General features: G+C 35.1%; 1 protein-coding gene across 2 annotated transcripts in view; it reads left to right on the top strand.

Moving 5' to 3' along the window:
• Window positions 1-27,832, top strand: part of LOC131437740 (hemicentin-1) — a 531,827-nt gene that overhangs the window by 342,008 nt on the left and 161,987 nt on the right. For both annotated transcript variants that reach the window (XM_058607294.1, XM_058607286.1), the window contains exon 4: window positions 5,372-5,580. In XM_058607294.1, the coding sequence (XP_058463277.1) occupies window positions 5,372-5,580 (209 nt within the window). The remainder of the gene's footprint in view (window positions 1-5,371; window positions 5,581-27,832) is intronic.

Raw genomic sequence — 27,832 nt, 5'->3', positions numbered from 1 at the left:
CTGTTGTCACTGTGTTAGTGTTTTTTCTGTGCACATCAGGTCTTGCAAATTGAAGCAACGAATATGAACGAAAGGGTTTCACCATCTGTGCTATTCACAAACTTTCGTATGTCAGGTAGAATTCACAGCACAACACAAGCAAGGAAAGCTGCTTCGTTCGTTCATTAGTTCATGAATATGCCCGCTATCTGAGACCTATGCTTCATGAGGTTAGCATTTGATGAATGGTTCTCATATTGAAGATGCCTATGAAGAAACTAGATTCATAACTTTTAGTTCCGATGAATATTAATTTAAAGAACATTGCTTTCAATGTTTCTAGGATATGTACACAGCGTAAACTTTCAAGAAACAAATTGATCGTTCTGAAAATGAGCTCAAATGCAAAATTTCTGCTATAAAATGTTTAAAGTATGTTTGAAAAGTGATCAAATTTGGTCTTAGAATGCGAACATTATGTTCAAAAATGATTCCTGTAAACCTACACTGTGAAAACACCGTAAACATTGTCTATTTGACTTTGCTTCGCGTCTTGTAGCACGCCGTGAAGCAAGGCCTTCTTTCTCATACAATACTAACGAGAGCGAATCCTACATTTGATTACATTGCCATGGATTGCTTAGTTCATGTGTTAACTGAGACTGAGAGCACAGGCAATTTACTATAGGCAAGGGAATTGATCTGCTCAGTAGCATATACTCTCACGCATTCAGTTTCTCTCTAATATAGGTCTCTAGGTTTGTTGCTTCGTTCGTTTGAGGACTCACAATACAAGCCCTGGTGCACATGAGTTACTGCACAGATTCAAGAAAAGAAAGAGTTACTCAGCTCTGCTCTGAGATTTGTTTGTTTAATAAAAAATCCCATTCGAAAATAAATCGTTATCCCATTGTATTGAAAAACACAAGCGAATCTCCATTCCTCAAACTTTAGTTTTCACTTTTTCACTTACAACGAACTGTTACATCTGCTATCACACCACATAAGCAGTGCACAACTAGTCAATTTTGTCACGATACGCCACTGCTAAAATCACTACGATTTTTTCATATTTCTGCTTAATTTGCCTTGCTCCACATTGACAATTGATTCACATAGCTTGGAAATTAAAATAATATTTGAAAAAACACTTCTGATATGTTCACTACTGTGCTTCTTATTTCATCTCGAAGGTTTTTTATTCATCCTATCGTTGGTCCTTTATTCATCCCAAAAATTAACAATGGCGACAGTAATCAAAACCAAAATATTGCACTATTACACTCTCAGGTTCAAAATGTCAGAATTCTTCTTAAAAAGGGCCTATTGAGCAATTCCAGGAATGAGTAGACGAAAAAGTGACAAAATCGGAGTCGACCTTCTCCGATTTGGATGAAACTTTGCACATGGCTTCAGTATGGCAAACCATAAGTTTTGAATCAATTGAGAGGTCAATCCGACTCACGACTGATTTTTAACAAGGGCTTATGTATTTTTGCATTTCACCAAAATTGCATTTTTCAAACCGTTATAACTCGGAAACCGTTAATTGTACAAAAATGGTGTTCAGGAAGAAGTTGTAGGGAATCGATTGGGCACTCTAAAAAAATATACACTGAAAAAAATTTTGATTTTTTTTCTCATTACAAAATAGTCCGAAAAAATGAAATAAAAAGAGCATGGTTTTAATTTTTTTTTTGATAATTTTTATTTTAAAGCTGTTATTAAAACCTACTGATTGATGGTTATCCCATCCGTGCCTTTTGAAAAATGAAGAAGTTACAGCTAAAACAATTTACAGATATATTCGAAATATCAAGCTGTAACTTCTTCAATTTACAAAAGGCACGGATGGGATAGCCATCAATCTGTAGGTTTTAATATGAGCTTTAAAATAAAAATTATCAAAAAAAACAAAAACCTATTATTTAATATTAAAAAACAAAAACCTATTATATAAATTAATTTTTTTGATTCATTTTGAAATTAGTGAGAAAAAAATCAATTTTTTTTTCAGTGTATATATTTTTTAGAGTGCCCTGTTGATTCCCTATAACTTCTTCCTGGACGCTATTTTTGTACGATGAACGGTTTCCGAATTACAACGAGACCCGTAAACTGTTTTAGCTGTAACTTCTTCATTTTTAAAAAGGCACTGATGCGATTTTCACAAACTTAGATTTGAATGATAGGTCTTAAGGTCCCATAAAAATTCCTGAATGTCATTTGGAGCCGACTACCGGTTCGGGAGTTATGGGGTAAAATGTGCAAAAAAAAGAAAATATGTGTTCTAACTTTTCTCATAGATGGCGCGACCGATTTTCACAAACTTAGATTCAAATGAAAGGTGGTTCCAAGCGTAATTCCTGAATTTCATGTGGATCCGACTTCCGGATCCGGAAATATAGGGTAAAGCGTGTTAAAAATTTTATACCATCACTGAAAAGAGCGACAAACCGTAAAAAGTTTTCTAAATCGACCTCAAATCTTTTCCAATTATCATTTTTTATCAGTTGACGGTCAAACAAATCTATTTCGATTATTCTTTTGAGAATCGAAGAAAAATATTTTGAAGAATACCACAGTATTATATATGATATTTTCATTGATATGAGAAAGGCATCATTACACCACTAGGTGGATTAAAACAGGTTTTTTTTACATAGTCCTTATAATTACCTGAAACATTGTAGAATCGATCGGATCCACCGTTTCTGGACCACATTTTATTGAACATTTTCAAGGGATGTTTGCTTAGTCCCTTCTCAAAAGCAAGCCTAGAGTAAAAATGGAAAACTTATGGTGCAAGTTGTCTCTTTTGATCACAAAGAATGCATATGCAAAATTTGATCCAAATCCAAAAATACAAGAAAAAATTGATCTTCGATTTCGTAAGGAATTGCTCCTATTCGATACTGAGAAGAAGTGCGCTTTCGTTTTTGTGCGTTGTTCGCCGGCTGCTTCCACAGTGTAGGCATGAAACTTACACGCTGGTGTAACTCTCTCTAGTGGAATGCCATCACTGCTGATCAGGGATGGTCGGGTAAGAGTAGTTTCTTAAACCCGAACTCGAATCGTACTCAACCTCTACCCGAGAATAGATTTTCTTTCAAACCCAAACCCTACCAATAATCGTAACCCGTACCCAACCCAAATCCGGCAAACATTTTTTTTTCTGAACCCGAAACCCGAGCAATACCCGTCGGGTTCGAGTTCGGGTCGACCGAAACCTCCATTAACGAACTAAACGGGGGTTCGTAAAAAAAAGTTTACGTTATTTGGGATTTGGTTCGTAAAAAACAGTTTACATTATTTGGATGTACTTCGTAGAAAAAGTTTTGTGTAATTATTGTGGAAACCGCGCATCATATGGTTATTTTCGGAACGGATGTGAAGAGTAGGTGCAAGGAAATGATGTTTGGGCTCGTTTCAAAATCCAAGATGGCGGCTTCCGGTTTATTGAGATTGCTTAACACCCCTAACAATATGGGTATCTTCGGAACGGAATTGATGAGTAGATGTCGGAAAACAATGTTTGAGGTAGTTTTGAAATTCAAGATGGCGACTTCCGGTTGATTGATAAAAAATTGGAAGTCGCCATCTTGGATTTCCAAGATTGATAAACCGGAAGTCGCCATCTTGGATTTCCAAACATCATTTTCCGGAACCTACTCTTTAAACCCGTTCCAAAAATACCCATATTGTAGTAGTTTCCAAGGAGTCGGAAATCGTTTTCAATGTATGCCAAAACCTCTTTTTACGAAGCAGGTTGGTAAAAAAAGTTTACGTTATTTGGGATTTGGTTCGTAAAAAGAGTTACGTAAAAAGAGGTAACGTATAAAAAGTGTTCGTAAACGGAGGTTTGGGTGTAGCATAAAACTCTCTCCGACCATAATGATAAATAGAGGGTAGCGGTTCTCATTTGAGTTTTCCATTATCACCAGTAAGCTAAAATCGATAATTTCGATTGTTTGAAATGTATTGAGATGTGTTTCGAAATATTAGAACTGAAAACTGAAAGAGGGAACAATTAATTTTTCTTTATTTTGTAATTGGTATTTCTATTATCATGACAGGTTGTTTACATGAGCCTCACTTGAAGGCCGCTCTCCCATTCAACTGCAAGAAATATTTTTTTTTTACTTCAATAGATAAACTGACGGTGGTTGAACTGCGCTTCGGTAGAAAGAGAAACTAATGAAGGACGGTATGATGCCCATTCGGTGCGACAGCGAAGGTTGTGTGTTATAATGTGAAGTTTACTGCAGTAGAGTGCTCGTCCGTGTGTGTGCACATTCCATTTCAATTGAATTGAATGAAGTTTTACAGCACTGGTTGTCATACTGAGATCAACTGCATTCAATTAAAGTCAATTAAAGAACCAGGGTGCTGTCCATTCATCAGTGTGTCAGTGAGCGGTGTATGTATGGAATATGAAGTAAAGTACAGTCAACTGATTGGCTGAAAACTGTTTCAATCTGTAGGCTATGCTCGATGATGTCCAATCAAACTTTTTTGTTTGCTTTCGAGAGTCAAATGAAAATATTTTGAAGCATGCTACAGTATAATATATTAAAATATGAGTGCTCTGATAAAGGTAATATTACACCACTAGATTGATTAAAACATACTTTAGCACACACTTTACAAAATAAATCAATAAACGACATACATATTTACCGAAACATGGTGTTTCATGCCAACTGATATCCATTGAAGCCTCCTGATTAACCGAAAAAAAAAGTATTAAATTTTCCATTTCATTTTCAATCATTATCAATATGTATGTAAATGACAAAAAAAAATGACAAGTTCTACGGCTCACTGGAACGATGCGAATTGCCCGGAAGAGAGAATCGTATCGTCGTTTCATTCCATTCCTGTAACTTTGTGGCCAGTATGATGCCTCTGAATATCGTCGTTCTACAGGACAACCACAGACATCGAACACCAAGCCAAGCCAGCACCGGTGGAAACAACAGTTAATAATTTAGAACGCTTGCAGATGATTTGCTTCAGTGGCAGTTTCCTGGATTGAAGCGGTGGTGGTGGTGGTGGTGTTTTAGTTTTGGACCTGTTCATGATTTGTGGGTGCAGCATTCCAGTGACAACCACCGTAACTAGATTTTTGCTGCATCAATGTTTTCACAGAAATATATTACGATATGAATTTGATTTCGGAAATAATAAAACTACTCTTCCGAATTGAAACCCCATCAGTTTATTTTGAATTTATGAAGTGTTTTTCAATGTAGCTATCATATTTTCCCGTTCTAAGAAAGTTGTTTGAAACCGAATCGGAATTTTGTTTAGATTGATGTTATTGCATTAGAGAATTTTTTTCGCATTCCAGCCGAGACTGATCGTTGCCTTTCGTTTCGTTTCGTTTCAGTGCCGACACCCGGGGCCGGGACGTGACATCGGCCAAGCGGTGGTCCGACGATTCGGTGTTTGGCAACCGGGCGTACTTCCTGTTCGACAAGCAACCGGGCGAACTGGCGGTCCAGAATGCCCGCGAAACCGACGCCGGAGTGTACCGGTGTCGGGTGGATTTTATCGTAGCACAAACTAGGAATAGCATCGTAAATTTAACGATAATTGGTAAGTGATTTGATTTGCTGCGTTGTTCCGTGCGCCGAGAGGCCGGATACCGTGTTGTGATACGGTGCTTAATGGTTGCGAATACTGAATGCTGATGCTGCGTGGGTGCCCCACCCCCCTCCAGAGCCCCAGAGTAATAATGCTCACACACACACACACAGGAAGCGCAATCGGTTTCTGCCAGGCAATCACTTTTGCCGCAAGATAAATGTTAGTCGCAGATTTGGCACCACTTGAGTGCGCCAGCCGGTGAAGTGAACGGGACTTAGTGACTGTGTGATTTCTAGCCATTGAAGGAAATTGCCCGGTGAGGTGTTTGAACACTAAATAATTGAACCGTAGGCTGCCAGTGTTGAGGTCTACGGGAAAGCTACCGAATGTTGGCTACATAAATTAAAATAGCTTTGATATTATTTCTAAAATGACAACCGTAATATTTTTCATTATTAAAACCAGTGCTGGTGATTTCCGAAAATTTGACAGAAGCTGCTATATTGTTATCTATATTGTATACAACTTTTTCAATCCGGTAGAAGATGCTAAAAGAACTCGAGTCTCCCATTGCATGAACCGCGTGAGTATTTTTCTACATTTCTTCGCTCCGCTTCATACTCTGAGTATTTCACGGCCCTTAAAGAAAATTTACAGACTGATAATGATCGTTGCTGTGTGGAATTTCCCAAGAGGGAATCGCAAGTTGACAATTATCGCAGAAAATCGAATCGATGATTCAACTTGATGATATTCATACTAGGTTGCAATATTTCAAAACCCTGGTGTGGAGCATTCACATACATTTTCATAGACACAAGTTATACAAAGGTTAAAATGATTCTATCGCAATTATCAACAGCCTGTATAGAATCGGATCGCGAAACGAGAATAAGTGACCGTTTGTTGCTTCAGAGAGGATCCCCACAGCAGCGTGCTAATCCGTGATGCTCAGACAGCTCATCGAGAGAAATTCGCTCTCGCACTGGTGTCTATTCTATGTTAAATGAGCCATGCCGGGTTTTTGTTGTTGCGATGATATCCGTCTCTCTTTGATGGCACTGATTCAATCGTGTGAAGAGTTGCCAGTGAGCGTTCTTTGATACGATAAAAGCAATCCTTGATTAAAACAAACTAAAATTAAAAGATTAGTTGTTTTCGAAAATCACTCGGATTAAATTTAGTACAACTATTTGTTTCTTGATTGTTTTTCTTAACTGTCATTTTGTTTTCAAAACACATGAGGGTGACATGAAATTTCCGAAATAACGAAATGAAAAAAAATGTTTGATGCCAAAAGTCTTAGAATTGCATGAAACGTCGAGATTTAGTGTCTTCAAACTTTTTTCAAGTCCCAGAAAGTCGGCAGTTAATTTTTTTTCCCGAAATGCCACTAAATCTCGACTTTTCGTGTTGTTCTAAGACATTCGGAATCGAAAATAAATTTGCTGTTTCGGAAAATTTCATGTACTCCTCCCTGTGGTGATAGTTCAAGATCGAAACATTCAAACCTCAATTTTCAAACCTTAACCGCCGGGCAGCACCCCTTAATCATATCCAATTTAGCTCAAATTTTGCTGTTCAGGTGATATCCAATTTAGCGTCCAATCTTGTGAGTACTTTCGCTTCACGAAATAGGAGGTGATCCCAAAATATTGGCACCCTTATATATATTAGAGCAGTAAAAATCGACGTGTTTTGTCGGTTACGTAGCTTATACCATCATATCTCCGCTACCAGAAGTCACAGCAATTTGATCTTCTAAGCTGATCAATGACCCAACAGTAGCTTTCAAACGAATTTAAGCTTGTTAAAATCAGTTGAGCCATCTCTGAGAGAATTGAGCGGTGATAAAACAACGCGTTTTGTCGGTTACGCCACTTAAGTCATCCTACCTCCGGAACGAGAATTTATAGCAATTTGAAACTTCGAAACTTGATCAATGGCCCAACAGTAGCCTTCACACGAGCTTAGGGTTGTTATAATCGGCTAGATCATCTCTGAGAAAATTGAGCGGTAATAACATCATCGAAAAGTTCACACACACGCAGACATTTTTCCGATCTCGTCGAACTGAGTCAAATGGTTTATGACACTGTCTCCAAGGCTCCGTTCGATAGTCGGTTTTTCCAGCTTTTTAAATATTTTTCTATGAAGAAAGACAAAACGAACGGTTTTTTCACTCGGATTTCCGAAGTTACACAATCTTTTTACACGGATTTCCGAAGTTACACGTTTTTTAAACGGCCTTCTGATTCCTTTTTATGCTAAATTTCAAAGTGCGTAACTTTTTAAATTCAGGTGAAAATTCCGTGTAACTTCGGAAATTCATTGAAATTCTGCATAAAAAGGAATCAGAAGGCCGTTTAAAAAACGTGTAACTTCGGAATTCCGAAGTTCGGCGATTTTTACACGGATTTACGAAGTAAAACGATTTTTTAGCGGATTTCCGAGATAACTTCAGATATCTGCAGTTACTTGCTCTTACCTTTTACGCGGATTTCCGACCGCTATTTTTTACGTAGAATTCGAGGTAACACGTTTTTTAAACTAATTTCCGAAGTTCCACGGAATTTTCACACAAATTTTCAAAGTCAAGCGCTTTTTTTTACGTGAAATTCCGAAGTTAGGCGACTTTTACGCCGATTTCCGAAGTTACTCATTCAAAGTTATGTGGGTTTTCAAAAAAAACGTGTTTAATCCACCTAGCAGTGAGATGATACCTATTTTTATCAATCCGCATGTGTTTTTTGCATGAATATTCTTCGGTGTTTAAGTTTTCATGACATTATTTTAATGACCGTCGTTTTAAGCGACAATTTGAGATTTTAATCACTCATTACTCTGTAATGTCGAAACTGCAAATCGGATCGAATTTGAATCTAGAAGTGTGATAATCGATTAAACATGCCATGATATGTAAGTTCCACTCTAGAGTTTACGGTAATTTAAGGTACTTCCAGAGCCGGTATTCAGGAACCAGCATAACCCAAACCGATTCGTATGGCCATAGGACGAATAAATTACAACAGTTTTGAGTCCAACTTTGAAGCTTTTCGGGATTGTCATCTTCTATATCGGTTTGAATTTTAAAAATTCATCATCATGTAATTCGAGAACCGGAAGTCATAATTGGATAAAATTAATTAATTTTTGTATATAAGTTTGTTTTAATTTGAATTTTTGTTTCTGAAATTTGATTAAGCTTTTTATACTGGAACCGGAATTCTAAAAGCGGTATGGTCGAAGTCAGATAAATTCACCTGAGTAGCTGTACAGTTTACATTTGTTTCAAAATATTTGCAAATCAGTTAAGACATCTTTGAGAGATCATAGCACGAATTAAATTTTTAGGTGCATTCTGATCGACAACTGAATACCACTAAAACTGAAAAAAGTTAATTTTTTTATCGACTATCCAAATCTGCTAACCCGATAAACCTGATTAATTTATGTGGAGTAGACATTTTTATACTATCCCCGAAACCGGAAGTTGGATCTGACTGAAAAGCAAGATGTTTTATAGAATCTTGAACCATTTGAATCTTAGATGATTCTTAGATTTCATTTGAATCTTAGATCGGTTTAGCCATCTACGAGAAAAATGAGTTACACAATTTTGATTTCGTTTCACATATCATCCTGTAGTTCCAGAACCAGAGCTCGGAACCAAACATAATTCAGGAACTTTGTTTGGGAGCATACGATTTTTCGTATGAATCTGAATTTGTAGAAAAGAAATTTTCCGAGAAAATTAAGTGAAATTATTTGTCACACACGCATTTGCTGATCTCGACGAACTGATTCGAATGGTATATGGATGTTATGTTGTTCCAGCATTTATTGCTGTAAGTAGTTTAAAACAAAATAATTAAAAAAAATTCTGCCATCATCTGGTTTATATATGTCATATTCGAACGATTATGTTGTCATGAAAAAGAATGCTGTACACAATCCTTTTGGTTCTTAGAAACAATTGTATGTAACAGTATAAAAAATCGTGTTTTCCGTTGCTCCCAAGCATTTCTTTGTCATACAGCGCTCAAAACTCCTACTGCTGGAATAGGGGGAAAAGTCGCTTACAGAAAAATTTCGATATCTCCGTTAAAAATGGACGGATTTTAACAATCTATGGCTTGTTGGATAGGTATTACCGTGCGGAATCTAAGTCTGAAAACATATTCTGTTTTCAAGGTCAATTGTGACAGATACTGTCAAAAAACTGAAAATTTTGACATAAAACTTTGTATAACTCAAAAAGTAAACATCCGATCTCAAAACCATTCAATAGCGTTTTGGGTGACGGGGAGTCTTTTCATTTGCGACTAGTTTGATGAAAATCGGTCCAGCCATCTCTGAGATCTCGACCTCTTAGTTGACAACACACATACGGACACACACACACATACACACACACACACAGACATTTGCTCAGTTCGTCGAGCTGAATCGATTGGTATATGTCATTCGGCCCTCCGGGCCTCGGAAAAATTTTCGAAAGTTTGAGCGAATTCTATACCTATTTTTTATATATATAAAAATAGGTAAAACGTGGGTTTCCGAAATTACGCATTTTATCCTTGGATTTCCGTAATTACATGGATTTTTCACGTGGATTGTTGAAGTTACGCGATTCTGTTTGCACGCAGATATCTGAAATTAGACGGTTTTGCATGCGAATTTCCGACTTTTTTTAGCGGATTCTCGAAGTTATACGGTATTTTTACGCGAATTCCCGAAATTACGTATTTTTTCACGGATTTCCAACGTAATTCAAGATTTTTACACGAATTCCCTATGTTTAACTTTTTTTACGTGGATTCCAGTTATTTCGAATTTCCGAAGATAATTTTATGTGGTTTTGATGCGGATTTCCGAAGTAACGTGATTCTCTTGTGCGGGTTTCTGAAGTTATACAATTTTTCTCGCGGATTTTTTAACTAACGCGATTTTTGTTACTCGGATTTCCGAAATTACGCAAATTTCCGAAGTTACCCGTTGTTTTATTTCCACGGGGTTTTTTCATGCGAATTCCCAAAGTTACGTGTTTCTTCTACGGGGGTTTCCGATACTATCGATACTATCGCGGTTCTTTAACGTGGATTCCCAAGGTAACGTCGTTTTTCGCGTATCCTAAGGTTATGCGGTTATCTACACGTATCTCCGGAATTACCCAAGTTTTTTGCGAAGATTTAGGAAGTAACGTGATGTTGTGTTTTTTCTACGTGGATTTCCGTTATTATGTGATTTTTTTACGAGGATTTTCTTAACAAGTTACGCGTTTTCTTTTCCATCGGATTCATTGTCGAAGCTACGCAGTTTTCCTCTTCGCGGTATTCCGAAGATTCTTGAAGTCATGTTGTTTTCGTTCGCGGATTTTCGAGGTTTTTGACGTGGAATCCCAAAATTAAGCGGATTTCCCAAATAAAACTTTTTTTTACACGGATTCTCTAAGTCACGCGGTTTTTACGCGGATTCCTGAAGTTAAGCAAAGTATCGAAGTTGCAAGGATTTACGAAGTTATGCGGGTTTTCTAAGCGGAAGTTACGTTTTTTTCTAAACGGATTTCTTAAGCTAAGCTTTATTCTTTACACAGGTTTCTGAAATTACGTGTTTTTTCCGCCGATGTTCAGTGCGGAACTTCGAAGCTACATAGTTTTTTTCTACGCGGATTCCCGAAGCTACACGTTTTTTAATCGAATTTCTGAAGCTACACACTTTTCTCAACTCATTTATGCGTGAAAGTAACGCGATTTGGAAAAACGCTGTTTTTAACGCCCGTTCCCGATGCCGAACGGTTTTCGGATCTCCGCAATTAGGTGATTTTCACGCGGACTTCCAAAGATACCCGGTTTTTCATGTGAATTTCCGAAGTTAAACGAATTTTGTACGCGGATTTACGAAGTAAAGCGATTTTTTAGCATATTTCCGGAATAATGCGTTATTTTTTCGCGTGGATTTTAAGGGGATTTCCGAACGCTATTTTCTACGCACAATTTCTAAACAAACACGATTTTGAAACGAATTTCCGAAGCTACACGGAACCTTAACACAAATTCACGAAGCTTTCTAACGTGGAGTTTCGAAATTAGGCGGCTTTTACGCGGATTCCCGAAGTTACACATTTTATCTACGGATTTCCGAAATTACGCGGTTCTTTTTAATGCGGTTTCCAGAACTTACGCGTTTTTTTGTGCGAATTTCTGAAGCTGCGCGTTCTATTTTATGCAGATTTTCAAAGATACATTGATTTTTTTACGCGGATTTCCAATGATACACGGATTTTTCACGCAGATTTCCGAAGTTATGCGGTTTTTCCGAAGGCAGTGTTCCGAGGTTAGACAGTTTTTCATGGGGTTTTTCGAAGTTATGATTTTGTTTTCCCGGGTTTTCGAAGTTTGGCAGTATTTTTGTGTGAATATCCGAAGTTGCGTATTCTTTTCTCCGGATTGCGTGGATCTCCGAAGTAACGTGTTCTTTTATCCTGCGGATTTCGTTACTTCGGACGCGATTTTTTACGCGAATGTCCGAGGTTACACTTTATTCCCGTGGATTTACGAAGCTGCGCAATTTTTACGTGAATTTTCGATGTTTTGCGTTTTTTCTACATGGTTTCATGAAGTTACACGTTTTTGGCGCTTTCAAAATTATGCGTTTTTTAAGCGAATTTTCGAGGGTTTGCGGTATTTACTGCTTTTTCACGCGGTTTCTTTGCGAATTTCCGAAGCTTTGCTTTTTCACGCGGATTTCCGAAAATGGTCGTTTTTTCGAGGAATTTCCGCAGTTAAGCGTTTTATACTCGGTTTCCCTAAGTTATTAGGCTTTTTTACGAGTTTACAAAGTTCCACGTTTTTTGACGAGTATTTCCGTAATCACGCGTTTTTTTACGCGGATTTCTTAGGTCATGCTATTTTTCCGCAGAATTTCAAAGTATCACTAAAATGACGCGGACTTCCCAAATAAAACTTATTCTATACGAGTGCCTAAGTCTACACTGATTCCTGACGTTATGCGATTCTTATGCGGATCTCCGAAGTTACGCGAATCCCCGAAGTTACGCGGATTTACGAAGTTATATGAATTTTTAAGCGGATTTCCGAAGTTACGTTTTTTTAATAAACGGATTTCTTGAGCTACACTTCAATTTTCACGCGGCTTTCTGAAACTATGCGTTTTTCCGCAAAAATTTCCGATGCTATGCAGTTTTGCTACGCAGATTTCCGAAGTTACTCACTTTTCTCCGCGTAGAAAATCGCGTTACATTTATGCGTGAAATTACGCGATTTTGAAAAGAAAAGCTTTTTTTACGCCGGTTCCCGAAACTGATCGGTTTTGTCGAAGATTTTCGAAATAACCGATTTTTTATATGAATTTCTAAAGTATATGCGGATTTTCACTTGGATTATCGAAGTAACGCGGTTTTAAGCGAATTTTCAAAGTTACACAGATTTTTCACGCGTATCCGAAATAAAGCGATTTTTTTCGCTTGGCCTCCCGCAGTTGCGCATATTTTTAAGCGGATTTCAATGTTACGCGTTTATTGATGTGAATTTTCGAAGTTACACAGAATTTTCACATGAACTTTTGAAGTTTCACGTTTTTTAATGTGGAACTCCGATGTTGAGCGAATTTTTTTTCCAAAGTGATAATGTGATTTTTACTCGGATTTCTGAAGTAACCCGGTTTTTTATGTCAATTTCCGAAATTAAACGCATTTTGTACGCAGATTTACGACATAATGCGATTTTTTATGCGGATTACCAAAGTTGGGTGTTATTCATCTTAGTTACGTGAGTTACGTGTATTTTTATCTTCCAGATTTCGTTAGTTCCGATTATATTATGCGCATTTTCGAGGTTACACCTTTTTTCCGTGGATTTCCGAAGTTACGCGTTATCTACTCGGTTTCCAGAAAATACGCGTTTTTCACAGATTTCCGAAGTTACGCGTAATTTTTCGAGGTTACGCGTTTTATGCAGATTCCCGAAGTAACGCGATTCTTTTGTGCGGATTTCAGAAGTTATGCGTTCTTTCTCGCGGATTATTAAGCTAACGGGATTTTTGTTATCCGGATTCCCGAAATTACGCGAATTTTCGAAGTTACTTGTTTTTTCCCACGGCGATTTACGCAGTTTTTTTTCATGCGGGTTTTCGAAGTTACGTGTTTCTTCCACGGAGAAGAAAACAAAGTATCGCGGTTCTTTTACGTGGAAACACAAGATCGCGTCTTTTTTACGCGAACTCCTGAGGTTATGCGTTTTTTTTTTCTACACGTATCTTCGGTATTACACAGGTTTTTTCGCGGATTTATGAAGTAACGTGATTTTGTTTCTTTTTTTACGCGGATTTCTGTAATTATGTGATTTTTTCAATTGGATTTCCTAAGTTACGTGTTTTCTTTTTCTTCGGATTCATTCCAGAGCTTACGCAGTTTTCCTCTTCGCGGATTGGCGAAGTTATGCGAAGTTACGCGGATTTACAAAGTTATGCGGGTTTTTTAAACGGATTTACTGAGCTACGTTTTTTTGAAAACGGATTTCTTAAGTTACGCTTTATTCTTTACGTGAATTTCTAAAAGTATGCGTTTTTTCCACCAATGTTCGGTGTGGATTTTCGAAGCTACACAGTTTTTTCTGCGCGGATTTCCGAAGTTACGCGGTTTCTAAGCAGATTTCTGAGAAAATGCTTTTTCTTTATGCCGAATTACACGTATTTTAATCGGATTTCTGAAGATACATATTTTTCTCTTCCTTCTAATGCGTAAAAGTTACGCGATTGAAAAATAACGCTTTCTTCACACCGGTTCCCGAAGCCGATCGGCCTCCAATCATCGAAGTTACGCGGTTTTTTAAGCGAATTAGTTACACGGATTTTTTACGAAGATTTCCAGGTAACGCATATATTCTATGTGAATTTCCGATGTTACAAGATTGTCTTACGCGGATTCCGAAGTTACGCGTTTATTAACGCGGACTTTTGAAATCACACGGAATTTTACGCAGTTTTAACGCAGATTCCAGAAGGTTACACATTTGTTTTTACGGATTTCCGAAGTTACGCAGAATTTTTACGCAGATTTCCGATTTGTCAGATGGATTTTCGAAGTTACACGTTTTTTTCGCGGATCTCCGCATTTAGGAGATTTTTATTCGAATTTTCGAAGTTACGCGGTTTTTATGCGAATTTCCGAAGTTACATGGTTTTTTTAACGTGGATTTATTTAAGGATTCCCGAAGTAACGCGACATTTCTTCGCGTGGATTCCCGTACTTGCGCATACTTTTCACACGGATTTCCGAAGTTATGCGTTTTTTTACACGGATTTCCGAACACTTTTTTTACGCAAAATGTCAAAGCTTCGCAATTTGAAACGAATTTTAGAACTTACATGGAATTTTCACACGAATTTACGAAGTTACATGGACTTTTTACGTGGATTTCTGAAGTTACAAAGATTTTTCACGTGGATTTCCGAAGTTACGCATTTTATCCTTAGATTTCCGTAATTACGCGATTCTTTTTTATACGGATCTCCAAAGTTGCGCGTTGGTTTGTGCAGATTTCCGAAGTTACGAGATTTTTTTTACACGGATTTCCGAAATTCCATGGATTTTTCACGTGGATTGTTGAAGTTACTCGTTCGTTTTGCATGCAGATATCGGAAGTTTGCACGGTTTTGCATGCGAGGTTCCGAAAATATTCCTTTGTTTGTCCGAATTTCCAAACTACCGTGATTTTTTCAGCGGATTCTCGAAGTTCTACGGTATTTTTACGCGAATTCCCGAAGTTACGTATTTTTTCACGGATTTCCGACGTAATTCAAGATTTTTACACGGATTCCCTATGTTGAACTGTTTTTTTACGCGGATTCCAGAAATAACGCGGATTTCCGAAGATACGCGCTTTTTATGCAGATTACCGAAGTTACGTGTTTTTTTTTCTGTCTTGCGGATTTCGTTAGTTTCGATTATTTCATGCGAATTTTTGAGGTTACTCGGATTTCTGAAGTTACGCGGTTTCTTATTCGAATTACGTTTTTTATGCTGTTTTTCGAAGTAACGCGATATTTTTTCGCGAAGTTTCCCATACTTGCGCATACTTTTTACTTGGATTTCCAAAGCTGCGCGTTTTTTACACGGATTTCCGAACGCTTTTTTTGCGGAAATTCGAAGTAACTCGATTTTGAAACGAATTTCCGAAGTTACACGGAATTTTTACCCGAATTTACAAAGCTACGCACTTTTTTACGTGGAATTCCGAAGTTTAGCTATTTTTACGCGTATTTTCATTTTTATACGAAGTTACGCGTCTTTTTATGAAGATTTTTGAAGTTTCATGGATTTTTGACGAGTATTTTTGAAGCAACGCGTTTTTTTTTACACGCAGATTTCCGAAGTTAATCGGTTTTTCATGCGAGTTTCCGAAAGTATGCTTTTGTTTGTCCGAATTTCCAAAGTAACGCGATTTTTCCCGGAGTTACACGGCATTTTTATGCAAATTCCCGGATTCACGACTTTTTTTTTCACGGATTTTAATTCAAAATTTTCACGCAGATTTCCGATGTTTCACGCCTTTTTAAGCGAATTCTAGAAACAAAACGGATTTCTGAAGATACGCGTTTTTAATGCGAATTACCGAAGTTACGTATTTTTTTATTGTGCATATTTCGTTAGTTTCGATTATTTTATGCGAATTTTCGAGGTTACACGTTTTTTCCCGCGGATTTCCGAAGTTATGCGAAACTTTTCGAGGTTGTGTGGTTTTTATGCCGATTTCCGAAGTAACGCGATTCTTTTGTGATTACTGTCTGAAGTTATGCGTGTTTTTGTGCTAACGCGATTTTTGTTACCCGGATTCCCGGAATAACCCGAGTTTCCGAAGTTACCTGTTTTTTTCACGGGAATCTACGCAGTTTTTTTTATTCATGCGGATTTCCGAAGTAACGTGTATCTTCCACGGGGAAGAAAACGAAGTATCGCAGTTCTTTTACGTGGAATTCCAAGATTACGTCTTTTACACGAATTCCTGAGGTTATGCCGTTTTTTTCTGCACGTATCTCTGGAATTACACAGGTTTTTTGCGCGGATTTATGAAGTAACGTGATTTTTTTACGAAGATTTTCTAAGTTGCGCGTTTTCTTTTCCATCAGACTCATTTCCGAGGTTACGCCGTTTTCCTCTTCGCGGATTGGCGAAGTTATGCAAATTCCCGGAGTTACGCGGTTTTTTATGCGAATTTCCGATGTTACACATTCCCGTAGTTGCGAATATATTTCATGTAAATTTCCTATGTTACGCGTTTGTTTGTATGGATTTCCGAAGATACGTGAAATTTTCACGCAGATTCCCTAAGTTGCATGAATTTATCACACGGATTTTCGAAGGCTCGATGTTTGATGTGGATCTCCGCGATTAGGTGATTTTTACTCGGATTTCCGAAGTTACACTTGGTTTTCATGCGAATTTCCTCAGTGATACGATATTTTTACGCGGATTTCCGGATTTTTTTTGCTCATACTTTTTACTCGGATTTTCGTTGTTTCACGGTTTTCCGAACGCTATTTGTTACTTAGAATTTCGATTTTGCGATTTTGAAACGAATTTCCGAAGTTACACGGAATTTTCACAATAATTTACGAAGTTACACGCTTTTTACATGGAATTCGTTTATGCAGAAGTTGCACGAATTTTTCACGCGGATTTCCGAGACTACACAGTTTTACGAAGTTAAACGATTTCGCTTGCGGATTTCCGAAAGTATGCTTTGTTTACCCTGATTTTCCAAAAAAACGCGATTTTTTTAAGCGGATTCTCGAAGTTACGGCTTTTGTCCATGGATTTCCGAAGTAATTCGAAGTAATTTTCACGCGGATTCCTGATGTTTAACACTTTTTCAAGCGGATTACCGAGGCTACGTTTTTTTTTTATTTTGCAAGTTTCGCTAGTTTCGAATATTTTATGCGAACTTTTAAGATTTTCGCAATATTTTCGGTGGATTTTTGAAGTTACGCGTGTGTAGTTGTATTTGAACTTCATGGAAAAATTTGTCCACTACAATTTATTTTCCTAAAAAGTGCCGTTTTTCAAAAATATGTTTGTTTTTTGTTTTGCTATTTTAGTTCTGAAACAAGTAACAATATGAAAACATCTTTTTCTACTATGTGGTTATGAGAAAATCAACCAAAAAGCTAAACCAAAACTGTTCTTTTGAAACAGAGTAACAGTTGAAGCATAATTGAAATTTGGCACTGAACGGTTCTCCGTAAGTGAAAGATAAGAGCCTTTTGCGACTGTAAACTACTCCTAATCATGATTTCAAAGTGGCGAAGAAAAGCAAAAAATCTCTTAAAACCTCAAATTTCGCCACACCAAAGCCATTACCATTCGAATCCAAAATTTATAACTTAGCAACGCGTGTTCTGATATTTGCTGTGTGGGAAAAGATCTCTCCGCTTCCTGGCTGCTGCTGCTGCTGCTACTCGGTTAAAGCAGGGGGCAGTGCCCTGAATCGCCCCCGACGCTCGCTCGGTTTTCCCACGTCAGTGTCATCGTTTTCACATCCTGCATTCATTCAACACCAAAACCACAACCACTGGAGCAGAAGCAGAAGCAGAAGCAGCAGCAGCTCAATTTTTCCCGCATGCACAGCGGTAGTAGCAACATAAAAAGCAGATTTTTATTTACCCTTTTTATTAACTTTCAACACGAATCACGGTTTATATGGTATATTCTTCAGTCGACACATTCCCACCCGCTGGCTGATGCTGGCCGGGGACTCCGATGGGCCCCTTCCTCCGCCGAGTCGTCTTCGGTGTGTCTGGCTTGAAAGGGAAGGAGTCGTCGAATGGATCGCTGAATGGTTCACGGAGAGAGATAGGGAGAGAGAGAGTGTGTGTGTTCTTGAACGCCTTTCCGATTCCGCTTTGGGAACGTAGGGGGCGGACATCCGATGCCGTTAGTGGGTTGGCTCTTGGTCACCGACGATTCTTTTTTTTTTGTTGTCCTTTTGGGCAGAATTCTTCGTTCCCGTTGACGATTCCCCATTGGCAGAGAAGCAACGTCCCTTTCATCGATTTTGCTTAAAGCCAGCGATCGGAGCGGGAGATGAAGCGAACAAATCCCTGTTGTTGGTGGGTTTCTGAGTACACACTGAGCCTTTCCCGAGTTCGGATATTTTTTTCATTTCTTTTGCGTTTGCCGGTGCCGGTGGACGACAAAAATTAGGCAAAGTCCTGGAGGCAAGAATTATGACGTCGCTTTTCGGAACCTTTTTGCCCACTTCGGCCCCATCGGTCAAAGAGTTATAGAGCCTTATTTTCGCTCCACTAAGGAGTAGTACTTCAGCCGGGCATTTTTTTTCTGTTTGCCGTTACGAGGAGGGAACTTGCGTCCTCGAGTCAATGGGATTTATTGTAGATTGTTTCGGTCGAAATTTGTATTAATGGTCGTTGAAAAGAGGCCCAGGCAAAAAAAAATCCCGTTATGCTGACTGAGGAATTATGCGGTTGGATAAATACAAATATTTGTGTCCCATCGTAATAGCTCATATTTCTTATGGGATTAACTTTAACTGCCTTTAGTCGACTGACGTCGGGGACACTGTTCAAAGGAGGTCAAAAGAGGACATTCTTCTCCACTCTTCACGTGAATGCGGCTCAGCTGAAAAGCGGAACAATACATAAGCTTATCGACCTACAACATTAATTCTCACTGCCTTTCTCTAGCATCACAAACCACATCTGGGTAAATTTAGTTGACCGAAGACAAAAAAGTTCCTTCCGAAAACGCTCAGATTGGAAGGTCCGGGCGGCGGAGACCAGGCTTTCTACTTTGGAAAAGCCAAACTAATGCACGACGCTTGAGCAAAACGACCTTTCTGGTGACAACTAATCCTACTTTTTTATTCTATTCGACTACTTCGCTTTCCCCCTTCCCGGAGCAAGAAGCACCATTTTCTACTCTCCGGAGTGATACGGAATCTCGCCGCCACTGGGAGGTTTACTTGATCACCGTTCCGAGCCGAATCCGAGCAGTAGGGATTTCAAGAAGACAGTGTAGACCCAGAAAAGCGAAAATGTTTCTCTAATTTATTCATGTGTCATCCATATTTGATTGCACTGCTGTTCTGCTTTCTTACTACTGCGATTCAGAATTTTCCTTTCCTCCCAGTTCCCAGTTCTATCCTCGGTCTGGCAGCTCACTTTATCTGAACTGGCATTTCCCAAAGATGCCAGATATTTCTTTATTAAATAACAAAAAAAAAATTTAAAAATATTGAATTTTTCCAAATTAAATTCTTATACTTAAACTTGTAACTTAATAAACCCGACCCAAATAAAAAAACAGAGATTATCACAATTGACTCTGGGTATGTAATTAACTCAAGCATAACAATTAAACTTCCTTTTTAGGGATTCTGAACTGAAACTAAGTAATGAAATATTGTCGATGTTAAAATACATAAAAAACTTAAATTATGAAAAACATTTGGCTCACGTAAGTACAAACACTGTAGTTGCAATTGTGCGTAATAAAAAGAGAAATGATAAGCTAATCTCAATGAAATTCCAAACAAAAGTAAAACAATAAGAAAATAGAAAGAAGAGAAAAACGATGAATCTCCAAAATATCTAAAACCGTAAGTATATCAATAACAACAACAATAAATACAGTTTGGATGAGGCAACGATAACGAAAGAGATGCGAAAATTTAAAAAAAAAACCTAATAAATAACTATAGCAAAGAAAGTAAAAACAGTCTAATAAACCAAATTGATAAGTACCAAAATTATTTAAAATGGCAAATTGTTTAAAAAAATTAACAGAACAACTAAAAATTGCAAATGCTACGAAAAATAACATAAATAGCAAAGTATTTGAAAAATTGTAAAAATTACCTAAAAGTGCACAAATTGAAAAATGGCAAACATTGCAAATAATTAATTGTGAACATTGCAAAAATTGCAAAAAATACAATAACTTGCGAAACCTGCAAAATCTACTAAAAATGCAGAGAATGCTGAAATTGCAAACAGTTCAAAGTTTGTTAACATTTCAGAATTTGTAAAAATATCAAAAGTGGCAAAAATAGCACCAATCGCAAAAACTAGAGAAATTGCCTAATATTACAAATATTTCAAGTTATAAACTCCAAAAATTTAAAAATATAGCAAAAATATCCAAAATTTCGAAAATTGCCATTATTTCAGAAACACCAAACATTGCAAAACTGACAGAATTTTTAAAATTGTAATAGTTGCAAAAATTTCAGATATTACAAAAAATGCAGAAACTACATAAATTGTGATAAATTTTAAAATACAAAACCTTGCAAAAATTACAATGATTGCATCAAATTGATGCTCTGCTAAACACTGTAGAAATTACAATAGTTAGCAAAAATTGTAGAAATATTTCAATTCAATTACAAAAAATGCAAAAAATTGCAGAAACTGTCAAAATTGCCACAAATATCAATTGAAATTCAAAAAATGCAAAAATTATAATGCACATCGATTCAAAAAATAGCAAAGAAATAAACCGCAAAAAATTCAGAAATTGCATTAATTGCCAAAAAAAATAGTCCAAAACTTGATAAAAAAAATGATGAAAATGATAAAAAATGGAAAAATTTACAAATATTTCAAAAACTAAAAAAAATGCAAAAAACGCAAAATGCAAAAATTACAAATTAGCCAAATTACAAATATTACAAAAAAAAACAAAAATTACATATGTAAAAAAAACGAAAAAAATTCAAAAATTACATATATACAAAAAAAGACAAAAAATACCAAAAATATACAAAAAAAACATACAAAATATCCAAAATACAAAAAAAAAACAATATACAAAAAAAAACAACAAATACAAAAAAAAACAAAAAATGCGAAAAATACAAAAAATATAAAAAAACAAAAAATATAAAAAATACAAAAAATATTAAAAATACAAAATATACGAAATATACAAAAAATACCAAAAATACAAAAAGAGCATAAAAATACAATAAATACAAAAAGCACAAAAAATACAAAAAACAACAAATTCAAAAAAATACAAAAATAAATGAAAAAATATACAAAAAAAACAAAAAATACCAAAAATACCAAAAATACAACAAAATACAAAAAGTGCATAAAAATACTATGAATACAAAAAATACAAAAAGTACAAAAAATGCAAAAAATACAAAAAAACCACAAATTCAAAAAAAATACAAAAAATACAGAATATACAAATAGTACCAAAAATACAAAAAATGCATAAAAATACAATAAATCCAATAAATACAAAAAGTATAAAAATACAAAAAATACAAAAAATTACAAAAAATACTTTTAAAAAAGCAGGAATTGCAAAAACTACAGAAATTGCGTGTAAATTATAAATATGGTGATAATGGTGAAAATTTCAAAAATTGTGAAAGTTGCGAATATCTCAAATTAACAAAATTTGTAAAAGTCACAAAAATAGCAACAATTACAAAAAATTGTAGAGATTGGAAAAACTGCAGAAATTGCATAAACTACAAATACTGCAACAATCACGAAAAATTGCAGATGTTACTACAATTGTTGAAATTGCAAAAAATTAACAAAAACATTTAAAATGCAAAACTTTGCAAAAATTGCAATGATTGCAAATATTGAGAAAATTGCAAAAATTGTAGAGACTCTGCACAAAACTGCAAAAATTACAAAAAAACAGCAAAAATTTCAGAATTTGATCAAATTGACTGACATACTTAAATGAATTAAAATGACAAATATTACTAAAATTACTAAATTTATCGAAATGACTGAAACTATAAAAATGCCTAACATGACAAAAATGAAAAATAAAACAATAATGGTGAAAATTACTAAATTATTTAAATAACTAAAATGACCGAAATGATTGAATTAATAAAGAGGTTAAAAAATGACTAAAATGACTAAAATGATTAAAATGAATAATATGAACAAACTAAATTAAATGACTGAAACTATAAAAATGCCTAACATGACAAAAATGAAAAATAAAACAATAATGGTGAAAATTACTAAATTATTTAAATAACTAAAATGACCGAAATGATTAAATTAATAAAAATTAACAAAATGACTAAAATGACTAAAATGATTAAAATGAATAATATGAACAAACTAAATTAACTTAATAAACTGAATAAACTGTATAAAATGTCTTAAATGACTAAAAAGACTTAATTGACTCAAATGGCTCAAATGGCTTAAATGACTTAAATGACTTAAATGACATAAATGACTAAAATAACTAAAAGGACTAAATTGACTAAAATGACTAAAATAACTATAATGACTAAAATGATTAAAATGATTAAAATTGATAAAATGAATAATATGAATAAAATGAATAAACTAAATTAACTTAATAAACTGAATAAACAGAAATGAATGACTTAAAAAACTTAAATGACTAAAATGACATAAATGATTGAATTACTAAAGAGGTTACAAAAAAGAATAAAATGATTAAATTATTTAAAATTAATAAAATGACTAAAACCACCAGAATGACTAAAATGTCTTAAATAACTTAAATGTCTTAAATGACTAAAATGATTAAAATTAATAAAATGAATAAATTGATAAAATGAATAATATGAATAAACTAAATTAACTTAATAAATTGAATAAACTGTATAAAATGTCTTAAATGACTAAAAAGACTTAATTGACTCAAATGACTCAAATGGCTTAAATGACGTAAATGACGTAAATGACTTCAATGACTTAAATGACTTAAATGACTTAAATGACTTAAATGACTTAAATGACTTAAATGACTTAAATGACTTAAATGACTTAAATGACTTAAATGACTTAAATGACTTAAATGACTTCAATGACTTCAATGACTCAAATGACTAAAATGAATAAAATGATTAAAATGAATAATATGAATAAACTAAATTAACTTAATAAACTGAATAAAATATCTTAAATGACTTGAAAAACCTAAATGACTAAAATGACTTAAATGATTGAATTACTAAAGAGGTTACAAAAAAGAATAAAATGATTAAATTAATTAAAATTAATAAAATGACTGAAATCACCAGAATGACTAAAATTACTTAAATAACTTAAATGACTTAAATGACTAAAATGACTAAAATGATTAAAATTAATAAAATAATTATTATGAATAAAATGAATAAACTAAATTAACTTAATAAACTGAATAAAATGTCTTAAATGACTTAAAAGACTCAAATGATTTAAATGGCTTAAATAACTTAAATGACTTAAATTACTTAAATGTCTCAAATGTCTTAAATGACTAAAATGACTAAAATAACTAAAATGACCAAAATGAGTAAAAGGACTGAAATGACTAAAATGACTAAAATGATTAAAATGACACAAATGACTAAAATGATTAAAATGACTAAAAGAAAAAAATGATTAAAAAAAGACTAAAATTATTAAAATGGTTTAAATGGAAAAGAATGACAAACATTGCGAAAATGACCGAAATTACTTAAATGACAGAAAAACAACAATGATTTAAATTAATCAATAACGCAAATAACTGAAATTTTTAATTTACAAAAATTGCTAGAACAACTATCATAATAATGACAAAAATTTAAAAAATTGCGAAAAATTACTTCAACGATAAAAATGACAAAATTAACAAAATTTTCAGAAAAAAAGTGACAAAAAATAACCAAAAATTTTTAAAAAATCAAAAAATGACGAAAAAAGAACAAAAACAATTTCCGAAAAAACACAAAAAAATTCAACAAGGTTACAATATGTCATAGAATTACAGGAAGTGAGAAATACAGATAATAAAACATAAGGGTGAAAAAGGATAAAATAATGCAAAAATACTCACACAACAAATTTAAAAATACACCCCAAATAATCTAAAAATTTTTGCTAAAATGACGAAAAATGTCAAAAATTGCAAGTGACAAAATTAACAGAAAATTGTAAATAATGACAAAAATTTTAAAAATTGCTTATATTTCTGATATTTCAAAAGTTGGTAAAATTATAAAAATGACTACATATTAAAACTACAAAAATGACATAAAAATTCAAAAAAAAACCATAAATGATTTACATGATAAAAATGACAAAACTGACAAAGAAATAAGTAAAATGACCTCGAGAAAATTACATCATATGACTCTCAAACTTTTCAAAAAAAAAAAACTACAAAAAAACACAAAAAGGCAATAAATGAAACTGAAATGATAAAAAAAAATTATATTTACATTATATGAACAAAGGAAATGAAAAATACAGACAACAGAACGTAAAAATGACATAAAATTTCGACATAAACGAAACACTACAAAAAATCGCGAAAAATATCGTAATAAAACATTCCTAAAACTGCTAAAAAATAAACTAGAAAACAACACTAAAACGACGAAAAATGTTGCAATTTAACAAAAAATTTCAAAAGTGCCATGAATATTAAAATTAATAAAAAGTAACAGAAAATCAGAAACATTGCTTTTTAGATTTAAATCGACCGTTGACTTCTAGAAAAGACAAGAAATTGCTACCAAAACCAAAAAAAAGTTAAAAAATGTTACTGAAATTGTCAAGTATAAAACATTTGAATTGATAGATATGAAATATAAGAAATAATGCCCGAAATGACAAAAATAGTTAGTTGAGATGACTTCAATAATAAATTCGACGTGAACATTTCATAAGGTCACATAAACCAGAGAGAGTTTCTCTTTGTTTACCTTCTCTTGTGCTAATAACACATTAATTTCCACATTTATATGTCGAATATGTGAGTAGAATACCATACAACATTTTCATTTTGCTATCATTTGTATAATAACGCAGGAATAATCGAAAAAGAAAGTGAACAAAGAAAATCTGTCATTTGATTTCAGACCATTTTGAAATGCTCACGTCGAATTTTTATGTTTTCTTTTAATATTTTTATAACAATTCAAGGAAAATGCTCTAGCAGTCGATCGCTTTGGTCAAACTCACCATAACACGATGAAAGTCCCACACTCCAACCCAAACACGAATTCCAGTAACTCTGGCATCTCGGTTCCAATTCGGCCGTCGGCGAAACGAATCCTACAGCCCTTGCCAAAGTCTTTTCTTCCAGTCGGACGAATCGCTCGGAATCAATTTACAACTGATACGAAAGGATAAAATAGCAATATGTGAACATAACCGAGGCGGCTGCCGATGAAACGGAGCACGGCTGGAGTTTGAATTGCGCCGAAGAGTCGTGGAAACGAAAAATAACACTCCTTTTGGTTGGCCACGGTGTGGGATGCTCCATTATACTGCCACGACCTATCGAGCACGGTCCCAATGGAACGGAATGAAGCCACGGGAAATTGGGGAAATCATATTTTTAAGTACCCCTCTGGCACCGAACGAATATTTTCTTCCATGACTTCTTCGGCCTCCAGCAGTGGGAAAATTTGCAGCCAACTTAGATAGGGGGTATAAAATTTCCTTCCAGGGTTTCGGTCCTTTTTGTGCCCCGGAAGAAAAAGTGTACCACACACCATTCAGCAGTTACAGCAGCGGTACAGCAGCGGACTGTGATTTAAGGAAAAATCAATATTATGCTTGAAAGTTTAATCAACCGTGCGCCATAACTCTCCTTTCGTAGATTTTTAACGGCTGCCTTTGGTGTGGTCGGTCCCGGAATGTGAACTTAACTGGAGTGCTCCGCGGGTGCAACCCACTGATCCGCAAACCCCGGAATATTGTGGTTCATCGTTACGGATTGGTTGTTCTCTCTAAATTGTGGTGCCCGCTAGTCACCAGGAGTATCTTTAAGACGGTGTTAGCAGAGTGCTTGAACGAAATGAAGTCCGTTGGTGAAGGGATTTCTAAACAAGGAAATCATCATTTCAACGATGACGCCAACCAGAAGACGGATAAGTGCAGCTTAGTTTGGAAACCTCATTTAAATATCTTGGAATGAAAAATCCGGATGAAAACCGTTAAGTTAAGGATATGGCTTATCTTATCTTCCTTTCGCTCTTTTTATGTGCATCTATAAAGACGTAAATCATACCATCAATAATATTACTATGGAATTCTAAAAATAACTGTTCGTTATTAAAAAGAAAGAGGAAAATTTGTTCGAACGTGATCTAGAAGAAATCTACGAATCAAAACACCCCATAGTTCCGGAACTGGAAGTATTATCTACAACGAATTCATGGATTCTGTATGAAACCGTAAGCCGTGTCCTTTAAATATATTAGTTTGTGAAAATCCATTTCGCTGTTTTTGACCACTATTTCCAATACTTCCGAAACCTAATTCCGAGGACTGAAATAGCCGAAGTTGATTCGTATCACCTGCAAAAAATAAGTCCTGCGAATTGGAACAGTTTTGAATCTAATTGGAAAAATCTTTTCCCCCCTTTGCTTCATCACTTTAGGTAGCGGTATAAAATTTTTAACGCTTAACCCAGTAGTTCTGGAACCAGAAGTCGAATCCAGATGAAAATCAGGATTTTTATTTTTGATTATAACACCTTCTCCTTAAATCTAAGTTCATGGGAAACGGCCAAACCATCTCTTTGAAAATAGTTTGAGTTTCATTTTGGAGTATTTAACTACTATTTTCGATGCTTCCGGAACCGGAAATCGGGAACCAGGACAGCCGTAATTAGTTTGATAGGACGGGCACTAACAATGACTAACGGTTGGAATAGTTTCGAGCCCAGTTTAGAATTTTTCCACGTTTTTGGCTTCGCCGCGTAAGTCCGGAACCGAAAGTTGTATTGGGATGAAGGTTTAAAGCTTTATATGGGATCATAAAACCTTCAATTTAAATTTTAGTTTGTGAAAATCGGTCACGCTCTATCTGAGGAAAGTGTGTAAGTAATCAGCTTCGGCGTTGGTGTTCGTTTTCTTTATGGTGTGTACGAAATTGGGCAAAGCACGCTGTGTGCATTGCATGTAAAGGCGTATTGTTTTCTTTTTTAAATGAGTTAAAATTAAATTATTAAGATTTAAATTGGATGTTCAGCCACAAGTGGTGACTTTTCAGCCCTATTATACACATGATTTGGTTATTCCCATGAGGACATCATTTGCTTCGGCAATTCTGTGATTTTTGTGTAGGGAAAATTGTAAACCTACTTGTATTGTGTAATGGAGAAAAGGAACTTATATACTAACTAATACAGAGAGCGTATCGATTCAATTGAAGATTACATCGATTTTTGTCGGATTTTTGACCAAATAGGTATTGCATAAAGCATAGCTGGTCTGAA

Source organism: Malaya genurostris, chromosome 1 (genome assembly GCF_030247185.1).
Source record: "Malaya genurostris strain Urasoe2022 chromosome 1, Malgen_1.1, whole genome shotgun sequence".
In the NCBI taxonomy this organism is placed as follows: domain Eukaryota; kingdom Metazoa; phylum Arthropoda; class Insecta; order Diptera; family Culicidae; genus Malaya; species Malaya genurostris.
This window is presented reverse-complemented; position numbering and strand designations above follow the sequence as displayed.